This window comes from Lactuca virosa, chromosome 9 (assembly GCF_052849685.1).
Source record: "Lactuca virosa cultivar CGN04683 chromosome 9, Lactuca_virosa_CGN04683_v6, whole genome shotgun sequence".
Taxonomy (NCBI): domain Eukaryota; kingdom Viridiplantae; phylum Streptophyta; class Magnoliopsida; order Asterales; family Asteraceae; genus Lactuca; species Lactuca virosa.
This window is the reverse complement of record NC_136434.1, coordinates 194,261,446-194,272,696: the sequence shown is the minus strand read 5'-3', so window position 1 is coordinate 194,272,696 and position 11,251 is coordinate 194,261,446. Positions and strand designations below refer to the sequence as shown.

Here is an 11,251-nt window from a genome sequence, read left to right as displayed (position 1 = left end):
GTTAATTTATTGTTATTGAATTGGAATTTTTGTGAAATACGTTGTAACAATATCAATATTTATGTGTTTTTTATATACAACATTGCCTCATTGGTAACAATACTATTAAGAAATAAATAATTATTACAGTCGATAAAAAAATTCATATTGTTGTTATTAACTTAATATATATTTTGATTTCAGAAAAACTCAAACAACATGTTACTGAAATTTTCTGAAACAACAAAAAGTCACTTAAATAACATTTTTTTATTATTTAATATCACATAAATCAACTCTAAAACAAACATCAAAACAACCAAAATATAAGGAAAATATTGTTTAAATTATTTTAGATAATTTGAACTACAAAATATTATCATTAAAAAAAAATGGTGTGTCTTCTATATCAGTGGAGCTTTATCTCTTGTCTTTCACTGATTGCGAGATGCTGCCACAAAACCCTTCCCTGTCTAAAACCCTAAACCCCTGTTTCTCAACCTTCACACCTTATCCATATCCCCTAACGAAATTCTCAAACCCTCTTTACAGAGCCATAATTCCACTTCACTCATGCCCCAAACTCCCAAAAACCTTATCAATCAGTTCATTTTTCCAACCAAACAATGCGTCTTGCAGACCAGATGTTCGATCATATGCCGGGCGTAGCAAGAAAATAGCAGGGGGCGCTCCCGGCGGCGGCCGCATCGAAGGAACCGCCGAGCTACGTAGAGAAGCAAAACGAAATGCTCGACGGAAGAGCAAGAAGCTCGCTGAAAGCCTGTTCTATAGGCTGAAGAATCCCCACGGCAATTACCCTAATAACTTTTCTGAAGATGAGCTGCAAATGATTGGGTTAGGATACGATCGAATGGTTCAGTTTATGGAGAAAGACGATCCGAATCTTAAGCACCCATATGATTGGTACAAGTATGGTGAATTCGGACCATATTCATGGCGTGGGGTGGTTTTAGGAGAACCAATCCGTGGTCGATTTTCAGATGAAAACGTGACTTTGATTGGCGAAGTTAGAGATCAAGAAGAGTGGGAAAAGATCGAACAGTTTGAAATGAGTCAAGATTTTGGTCAGAGATTGGAGTCGCTAGATAAAACCGTTGGATTCAGATACTTTTGGGTGTTTGTCAGGCATCCAAAATGGAGAGTTTCAGAGCTGCCATGGGAGCAATGGACTCTTGTTAGTGAAGTTGTAGTTGAAGCTGGAAAACAGAGGTTAGATAAATGGAATTTAATGGGTAGACTCGGGAACAGAACCAGAGCTTTGATAACAAAATGTGCAGCATGGATGAGACCCGATATCATATACGTAAAAAGACCCGTTTACCAATGTCGATTTGAACCTCAAGATGAGTTTTTTAAATCAATGGCACCTCTTCTTGACCCTGAAACCGAGCAAGATTTTATGTGTCAGTTGGAAAGTGACGATGGTGGGGTGGAAATGTGTACTTATTTTGGTGGGTTATGTAAGATTTTGAGAGTGAATCCAAAAGCTTTTGTGGATGATGTGGTGAAAGCTTTTGAGAAAGCTAGCGATGAAAAGAAGTCAAAATGTTTGGAGTTTTTACTCGGGAATCATCCAATTGAGTTACTTCATCCGTATACAAAGGAATGGAAAGCTAAATTAGAGGAAATGGAATTGGGTTGTGATGCCCCCGATGAGAATGATGATGGTGGCGCAAAAGGGGAAGTTTTGGATTGGATCGAAGATGATGATGATGAAGAAGATGATGTAGTGCTTGATGCGGAGCTCAATGATGATGATGTTGAAGATGATCATGATGATGATGATGGTGTGGAAGAAGAAGAAGATGAGAAGTATTGGGAAGAAGAGTTCAAGAAAGCGGTGAATAGCAATGAAGAGATGGAGGTAATGGCGAGGCGAAGTGTGAAAATGACAACGAAATTGTATGAGAAGCAATCGAAGGTGATGGAAGAGAGGAAAAAGGAGGAGACAAAAGGAGATGAGAGTGAAGAGGGAGAATTGGGAATGAGGGGTGGTAGGGCTAAGATAAGCCCGGAAGAGTGGAAGCAATTAGGGTATGGCCCACGGATGAAGAAGATTAAGAAGAGTAGGATTCCACCGGGTCAATTCTTGAGAGCTGCTGTAAGACCTTTTCTTTACAAGAATCTTGTTAAAGAGATTGTGTTGACGAGGCATGCTATTGTAGAAGGTGAGATTGGTGGTGGGAAGAAGAAAATGTAAGATACCAAGAAAAAAAAAATCGTTTCGTGTATTTTATTCATGTAATTTCTATTGGTGTTAGAAAAAACTATTTTGCTATTTTTCCTGTTTAGTTTATTATTTTAATAATTAAATAATAAGGAAAAATGCCCACATTATTATTCTACAACGCAAGATGAGATAAAGACCTTAAATACACATCAAAATTATCGATATAAGACCGTTTTCGTGACTTGTACATTACGCATGAAAATTTACACAAACAAAAAGATCATGACAAAAGAAGTGAAACTATCACCAATGTATTATTAGATTACAAGCAACCATAAGTAGAGATCTCTTATATCAGAGACCAAGTGTCAAACAGACAAAAGGGTAGACTTGTAATTATACCCTAATAACAACACCTCCCATCTTTCATTGATCAAAGTATTCTTCTGGAAGGTAAAACTTCAACCCAATATCCTACAACAACAAAAATGTTCCTTTCTCAAATTACAAGAAATAGCAACATACTTTATTACTTACCCAAAATAGCAACATACTTACAATTCTTTAGAAATAAGTACATTGCTATTATGGGTTTCATCTAAAAGTACATTGCTATTATCAGTGAAGACAATGTAAGTATAATTAATTAATTCATTATTACCTCTGCAAATTTCTTGTCAGCATCACTATGATCATCTTTTCTTCCAGCAGCATCACCAACATAAAACGACCTATAATAAATACATCACACCAGTTATTAAGATTAGAAAATTACATTTTTGGTCCTTGAGATTATCTGATTCTTATAATTTTGGTCCTTATTTGAGATGCTTGTAACATTTTTGGTCCCTGTTCCAAGTAAAATAACTATTTTTTGTACCAAAATTGCAAAAACCTCAAACAAGGACCAAAACTGCAAGAGAAAGCTATACTCAGGGACCAAAAATGTAACTTACTCAAAAATTTATGTATATGAAGTTATGAAAGAAGGAGCATATACTTATCCATATCAATTGGAATTCCAGAATTAAAATGTTGTTCCATAATTCGCCACATTCCAGTTTTTGGCTTGCGAAAGGGGTCATGTTCTTGGCCTTTACTTACACCACAAGCAATGAAAACCTGCATAATTATTATTATTATAATAAATTGATAATAATAGTTCAGTGGCTAAATCTGTGAAGATAGTCAAAGGACATTATTGTCCTTTTACAATTACCTGAATTGGGACATTTGCGAGTTTAATGAAGCTGTTGAGTCTTCCGATCTTGGAGTCAACTGCCACCTGTCGCTTGTTCTTCCAACGTTCGATATTTGATTCATTTGTGAAAATAACCTAATGATAATAAAAGATGTTATAGAGATATAGATGATAAAAAATAACATGTTATTGTTTTAGAATATTGAAATTAAATAAATAAATAAATAAGGGAATTGCAAACCAGTTTGAAACCATCATTGTACAAGCTTTGTAACTTGTTTGGGATTGAAGCATACATAAGAGACCAAGCACTTGCACCTACTCTGTAATTAATTATATGTACATGATCAGAAGGGCATTTTCGTCTTTTTGCAAAGATGTTCTGTCATGTGTACCTTTGAACTGATGTTTTTGCAAGACATCCATCAAAATCAAAAGCAGCAATTTTACTTGAATCTTGGAGACCATCTTCCTACAAAATGATTATGAGTATAAGTACATTTTTGGTCCCTGAGGATAGATGATTTTTGCAATTTTGGTCCTTATTTTGTAGTTCTTGTGATATTTTTGGTCCCTAAGAAAAATAACTATTTTTGGCCCCAAAGATAGTCCTTTTACTTGGAATAGTGACCAAAAACGTTACAAAAACCTCAAATAAGGACCAAATTTGCAAAAATCAGATATACTCAGGAGCCAAAAATGTAAATTACACTAAAAAAAGAACTAACCCGTTCTAGATATATAAGGGTCTGGAACACCTTCCATTTTGGCTGTAATGTTGCACCCTAAAACAAATAAAAACCATAAGTATTTACATATGCATAAAAGTAATAGAAGTTGGGTATAAATTGAACATTTTAGTATAAAATTTTCACAAAATCAAGCAAAAATTGTTGATTGATCTTACCTTGTAATTGTCCTTGACATCATTAGCTGAAAAGTCTATCTTCAATCCAATGTCTTCATCAAGTTTATCAGATGTCTAAAAATGGAAACTCAAATCATTAAAATGACTGGTTTAAACTTTGAATAGTTTTCTAATTCGTTAAAAATGACAAAAATAGTAAACAGTAAATAGTACCTTCTTAGAAGATTGATCCTTTTCTGTCACAAGTTTCTTCAGTTTTTCTTGATCATTGCTCTGCATAACAAACACCAAAAAATACAGCAAAAACAGTTGACAAAATAGTGATTCTGATTATAAGTGAAGAAAAAAAATTGTTAATCAAAAGAAAATGAAACTGGGCCCCACCTTGAGTTGTGAAAACCCTTCGATTGATTCTGCTGACAACAAGTTTGCATCAACAGGGAAGAAACAGTCTGAGTGATACCATTTGGTGTTTTCATACCCTCGTGGGTCCCATATACTCAATCCCAATCTTAAAGATTTTGAATCGATTTTTTCAGAGCATTTTTTGCATGAAGATCTTCCTGACTTTGCATACTCTGCAACAATCTTGATACAAGTGGAGGAAGAAGACATAAGGGTATGTTTGTAATTTGGCTATAGTCCATTTTAGTAGCATAACAGTATACCTTTTCATTTGTTGCATTCTTTTTTTCTTGCCCGGTTTTCTTATCTTCATCAATCTATAAATACAAACCAGATTTTCATGTATACTATCAGTTTCTTAAAAATATGGAAAAGTGTAAAACAGGCCATATAAGGAAAATTTGACAAAATGATCCCTGAATATGTATGGTGTATCTTTTCAATTGCATACCTCTATATAAAGATTTATCAATAACATACTTACATTCTCAATATAATTTCAAATACATTCAAATTGATTAAGATGTGAAACCATGTGATCTAATATGTCTAAATGTTCAATAGTTGATTGTCTATGCCTTATTTCACAATGATTTTTTCATTTATTAAGAGTTGCATAGAAAGGTAACATACTTTGGCCATATTTCTATTTATGGTAATGATTAATGAACAATGTTTTGCCCAAAGATAAGGCAACGTATTTGCAAAAACTTCTATTTGAAGTAAACAGGCTAATGAGTTGAGTTGAGTTCCTGCTTATGAGTTACATTGAATGCCACGTGTTTAAAATGATGATGTGGCATCCACATGTCATTCTTCAAAAAGGGAACATATTTTAGCCAATTTTTATATATATAGTGTAATTGTTTTGACCCAAGAAAAGATAACTTACTTTCAAAAACTTAGAAAACTGAAATAAAGTTTTAGAGGTAAGAAAAGAAATCACCTTAAAATACAATTTCCCCTTAATACAGAAAAAACAAAACTTTGCTATACATTATAGAAATTTGGCCACAGTAAGTTGCATTCCTAATTCATATGCAATTTCCCCTTTTTCATTTATTAAAATCATTAACATTCCTCAAATTTGAACTTAATTTGTTATTATGGATGAAAATGGAAAGAAATTATGTAGTTGATATGACTATTAACATCCAAGTATCTTCCTGATAAATCTTTTTGTAGTTGTATGTATTAAAAAAAAGAAAGAAAGAAAGAAAGATATGATAAACATACCACATCTCCATACCTTTAGTTTCTTTAAATCCCTTTTGTCAGACTCACAATCAACATCTCCTTCTCTCTGTTATATCAAAACAGCAAATATGTCAACATTAAAAAAGCTCTCATCAACAAGTATATGGAGAAGAAAAATAAATGAAACATTTGAGACATAGCTTATTACATGTATTTCAATACAAGATCACATAAATTCTTTTCATTTTTATGATCTATAAGACAAAGCAGAGCCATATTTAACAACACAGATGCAAAAATGAATTCAAAATTATATTATTAAAGTGTTGTGCTTTAAATAATATGTTAAAAAGAAAACAAAAAGCTAGAAATTTGGGTAAACAATACTGAGTTTATTTCTAAATTATATAAATATACCATTATTCGATTATCGATTTAAAAATTTTAATACCTTTCCACTCTTTTGATCCCTTTCTGTCACAAGTATCTTCAATTTTTCTTGATCATCGTTCTGCATAGCAAATACCAAAAAAAAAAATTCAACAAAAACAGTTATCAAAATATTGATTCTGACCATATGTGAAAAACAAAAATGGTTATCAAAAGAAAATAAAATCAGTAGCTAGAAAATTAAACTGGGCCCCACCTTGAGTTCTGAAAATCCTTCGATTGATTCTGCTGACAACAAGTTTACATCAAGAGGAAAGAAACAGTCTGAGTGATACCATTTGGTGTTTTCATATCCTCGTGGGTCCCATATACTCAATCCCAATCTTAAAGATTTTGAATCGATCTTTTCAGTGCATTTCTTGCATGAAGATTTTCCTGACTTTGCATACTCTGCAACAATCTTGATACATGTAGAGGAAGAAGACATAAGGGTATGTTTGTAATTTATCTATAGTCCAATTGAATAGTATAACAGTATACCTTTTCATTTGTTGCATTCTTTTTTTCTTTCACACTTTCCTCATCTTCATCAGTCTATAAATACAAAGCAGAATTACATGAATACAATCAGTTCCTTAAAGATATGGAAAAGTGAAAAACATATCATAATATGAAAATTTGGACAAAAAGATCACTGAATATTCATGGTATCTTTTCAATTGCATGTCTCTACCTTTAGTTTCTTTAAATCCCTTTTGTCTGACTCATCATCAACATCTCCTTCTCTCTGTTATAGCACAATAGGAATTAGGTCAAAACATGCACCATCAACCATGGTCAAAACATGAATCATAAAGTTTTTGCAGAAGGCATCCTATATGTAGGTACAACTAAAAGCAGCTTAGATGAGCAAATACCTTCGTAGAAGTTCGACCCTCTTCACTCACCATCTGCTTCAACTTATCTTGATCACTGCCCTGAATGGTAGAAGGAAGAATATTCAGCTCAAAACCATACAAAACATAATGAGCTTGCACTTTGTCGGATAATGGAAGTTTATATCTGATAGTGTGTAAAAGGCTTTGCTCATAAACAGGAATGCTCTTCGTTTTATACATCATAAAAATTGGGGGAATAATAGAAAGCCAAACAAAGGAAGGGAAACAATTTAAGGTTTACCTTCAGTTCAGAAAACCCTTCGAACGTCTCGGCCGAAGAAGCCGGAATGGAATCCAAAGAAAAGAAGCAGTTGATGTGATGCCATTTAAGGCTATCATACCCTCGAGGGTCTCGACTCTTCAACCCTAATCTCAGGGATTTCGAATCAATCTTTTCGGAGCATTTCTTGCATGAAGATTTACCTGATTTTGCGTACTCCGCGACGATCGTCGTTGGCGAAGGCGATGACATTGTATGAAGAGCAAATATTACTGACCTAGGGTTTCTTGAAAAGAATGAAATGCAACGATTAGCAACTATAAGCATACGTTGGAGCTTAACGATTGAATTCAGACAGCCTAGGGTCTTGGGCCATTGGCCGGTGCTATGGGGGCTGTGATATTCGAGTATGTTCCCGCCATTGTTGAGCTAGAGGTATTGCTTTGCGTTGTTTATTGTTATGTTTTATTTTTTTATTGATAAAGCATGATCAATGATATTGGCTATGTGTTGCTTTTATTTGCAATCATTTTTTTTCTTTTAATATGTGTTGTTTTTGTGTAATTGAAAGTCTAATGATGATATATTCTTGATTGATTTATGTCGATTGCTAGTTGGAATTAAATTCTTATTTGTTATATGAATATTTTATATTTGTAGTTAAACTTTAATGATGATGCCTTTTTGATTGATTTATGTCGACTGCTAGTTGCAATCAAATTCTTATTTGTTGTATACATATTTTATATTTGTAGTTAAAGTGTTATTGATGATGACTTCTTAAAGATGAATCGAAAGTGCTCAATATGGATTATGAAAAAATAAGTTTATTGATGATTTCTTCTTGTAAATTCCTTATGAAGACATAATTGAAAATTGTCTAAATGAAATATTAGAAGGGTGTCAATTTTAAGTATGAAGTAAGATTTTCTTAGTAATATATTTTATATGAAAACATTTGTTATTACTATATCATTAAATGAAAAATCTGTCTTAATAAAAAAGTATGTTTTATGCTAAATGGCACCTTTAGAAACTCTGTGTCAAAGTGTAATTTTCTTAATGTTTTTCATTTTGAGCGTGCTCAGCATGGAGCACTTAGGAGCTTCAAGCATCCAGTGTTTGATAAAACATTCCGTTTTGAACAGAAACTATCGTTTGACAATATAAGTGTCTAACATTTAAATTAAACAAAACGTTTCAAATCTAAAAGTTATTTCATATAGCGTTTAACAAAACGTTGCTACTTATCCGCTACTCACTACCCGTTTCCAGCTAATTTTGCCGAACACGTATTTTCGTTTCCCGCCCATTCAACCTTATGTTTTGCTAAAACCATTCCTATAGATTAGGAATTTAATTTTAAATTAATAATCCAATTATAATGATATAAAGATGATAAATTGAATAACAATAAAAATAGATAATCAATTAGACAACAAATCATGAATAATTTAATTCAAATTCATTGAAATTCAAATATATTTCGGTTTCAATTGTAAATTTCATATTTAAGATAATATCATTTGCATAACATCTAGAATACTTGATCAAACTTACTTTAGAGATTGATCATTTTCATTCTCATATTCATATTTAGTGTTCATTTTCTTTTGAGAGTGTAGTATAAAGTAATGCATGTTTTCAATAATTGTTTTTTTTGATATTATTGATTATTGATAATATATATATATATATATATATATATATATATATATATATATATATATATATATCCTATCTTAATAAATAAGTACATATATTGCCATGTGGCAACTCATCAGCCCATCTCTAACTTATTTTCCCGCCTATATTATCAAGCCGAATTTTTGATTATACCCTTATACTCCTATAGAAGCGATGCCCACTAAATCCGGCTGGAAGAACGAGATGTAATGATATATTTGAATATGAATTCAAATTTGATTACTTTCGGTTTTATTAGCAAGAAAATCAATGAAACAGCTGTCAAATCGCAAAAAATCAGGAAGCAATATCATTTTCAAATTTGAATTGTATTTTACTAAACTTCAGTCGTCTCCATGTATTATCTCAATCGCTTCTACTCCTGGTCTCTCTCTGCAAAACACATATGTTGCTATGGAAGAACTGGGAATCAAAAATTGATGGTAATCTTCTCCGACAACTTGAGGTAAAACATTGTTCAGGAACTAACCCTACTATTTTGTATTTATTGTGTTAGTAGCAATGGTTGTGTTGGTTCTACTCTTTTTACCACAAGAAAATCATTAGAATCTAACTGTATGGAAATCAACGGTTGACTGTCATGAAAATGAAACGTGATATTTGGTTATTCAGAATGCTTACAAGGTAAATTTTAGTGACACTCAATTCTTATCGAGACAATGATTTTAGGGAAACCATATCATACTGGTTAGTAAGTATGTATTCTTTGTTTCATCTAATTATGCCCGGTAATTAGCTATGGAACGACTTTAACCTTCTCCCCCCCCCCCCCGAATGACGTAAGCAATGACATAAGAAGCCATTATTAAAGAAGACACATTATTGAAGACATGTGGCATTTCAATATGAAAAGGAATTTGTAATTATTTATGGTTTTGTCTTTTATAATTATTGTATGCAAAGTGTCGGTAGCATAGTAACATAAAGTGTGTAAGTCCCTCAATAGTCTAGGGGGCTATAATGTAAATAGGTTTGTCATATTGCAATCAAACGATTGCAACTCAATTATTGTACTCGGCTCCTTTGAGCCTATAAATAGGGCCTTTGCCCATATGGAATAAACAAGCTAAGTTTGAGTGTTTAAGATTTGAGTTGATCTCAATCTTCTTCTGTTGAAATAGCTCGTCTATTTCTGAATAGCAGAACCCTATCCAAACATATCCATATATTCATATAAACATATCAAACCCAGACAATCAATCCATCGTCAATCCATTCCAACGCATCATTCAGGTATATTCTGTCTTAATTTTATTAATTCACGTACCATGTCGTTAATTTTGGTATCAGAGCTAAGTAACGTTCTTATTATTCTTATTATCAGTTTGCATATTCAATCTATCGTTAATAAGAATATATGCATATGCAGCATCATAAACATGATAATGAATAACCATTGTTTTTAAATATTCATATTTAAAAAAAAAGTTATCAACAATTAAAATATTTATCGTAAGAAGATTTAATACTATAAAAAATGTCTCAGGAAATAGAAAACTCACCAATAGTTATTAATAACGAAGAAAATGAATCTGGATACACTTTTGATGCTTTAATTAATAAAAATAACATCAATAAAGACGCTATAAGAAAATCAAATTTCACACTATCCGAAAGACACAATTTTAGATATAACACATTTAAAAATTTCTTTTCTAGAAAAAATATTATATATTATGGAAAAATTATAGGAAAACAAGCAATACCTATAGAATTAACTCAAGGAAATATTACTATACCCATAATAAATAAACAACAAATTAGAAATAGATTATCTCATATTAAAGAAACAGATAGAATAAAAATTGCTTATATTCATATATCAACTATTCAAATAATCTTAAAAAGTACTGTAAGTAATTTAAATACACCAATAGAATTAGAAATCAGAGATGATCGTATAATTAATAACCAAGAAAGTATTATTGCAAAAGGAAAAGGTAATTTAATTAAAGGAAAAATAAAATTTGATATTAATATTCAATTAGGATTAAGTCTTAAAGATAAAAATTTAAGTAATAGTATTATTGTACGATATAAATTATTAAGACAAAATTTTATGATAAAAGGTAATCATCCATTTACTATTACATATCAAATAAATTATGCATTAACAAATTCTCATCATAGTATTACATTTAAAACAGAAGATAGA

The 11,251-nt window shown here is 31.7% G+C and overlaps 2 protein-coding genes across 2 annotated transcripts; one reads left to right on the top strand and one right to left on the bottom strand.

Moving 5' to 3' along the window:
* Nucleotides 1-381: 381 nt before the first annotated feature.
* On the top strand, nucleotides 382-2,278 carry LOC145136482 (uncharacterized). Its single transcript, XM_079070616.1, has one exon. It carries the CDS (start codon nucleotides 428-430, stop codon nucleotides 2,198-2,200), a length of 1,773 nt encoding a protein of 590 aa, XP_078926742.1. The 5' UTR covers nucleotides 382-427; the 3' UTR covers nucleotides 2,201-2,278.
* Nucleotides 2,279-2,355: 77 nt separating this feature from the next.
* LOC145136483 (phosphoesterase) lies at nucleotides 2,356-7,868 on the bottom strand. The gene is made up of 18 exons (XM_079070617.1): nucleotides 7,411-7,868; nucleotides 7,149-7,208; nucleotides 6,965-7,018; nucleotides 6,772-6,825; nucleotides 6,488-6,691; nucleotides 6,293-6,352; nucleotides 5,894-5,947; nucleotides 4,908-4,961; nucleotides 4,624-4,827; nucleotides 4,453-4,512; nucleotides 4,279-4,353; nucleotides 4,100-4,156; nucleotides 3,767-3,843; nucleotides 3,613-3,694; nucleotides 3,390-3,506; nucleotides 3,171-3,292; nucleotides 2,832-2,901; nucleotides 2,356-2,644 (listed from the first exon to the last, which is right to left on the bottom strand). Exons 1-18 carry the CDS (start codon nucleotides 7,714-7,716, stop codon nucleotides 2,597-2,599), a joined length of 1,758 nt encoding a protein of 585 aa, XP_078926743.1. The 5' UTR covers nucleotides 7,717-7,868; the 3' UTR covers nucleotides 2,356-2,596.
* Between the last annotated feature and the right edge of the window lie 3,383 nt (nucleotides 7,869-11,251).

What these genes read in the sequence shown, in the direction of transcription:
- LOC145136482 (XM_079070616.1), top strand. Translation starts at nt 428, where the DNA reads ATGCTGCCACAAAACCCTTCCCTGTCTAAAACCCTAAACCCCTGTTTC.
- LOC145136483 (XM_079070617.1), bottom strand. Translation starts at nt 7,716, where the DNA reads ATGCTTATAGTTGCTAATCGTTGCATTTCATTCTTTTCAAGAAACCCT. An exon ending in GGGATTTAAAGAAACTAAAG is followed by an intron (nt 6,826 to 6,964) that starts GTAGAGACATGC and finishes TTGTATTTATAG; the next exon opens with ACTGATGAAGATGAGGAAAG. An exon ending in AGAATGCAACAAATGAAAAG is followed by an intron (nt 6,692 to 6,771) that starts GTATACTGTTAT and finishes ACATGTATCAAG; the next exon opens with ATTGTTGCAGAGTATGCAAA.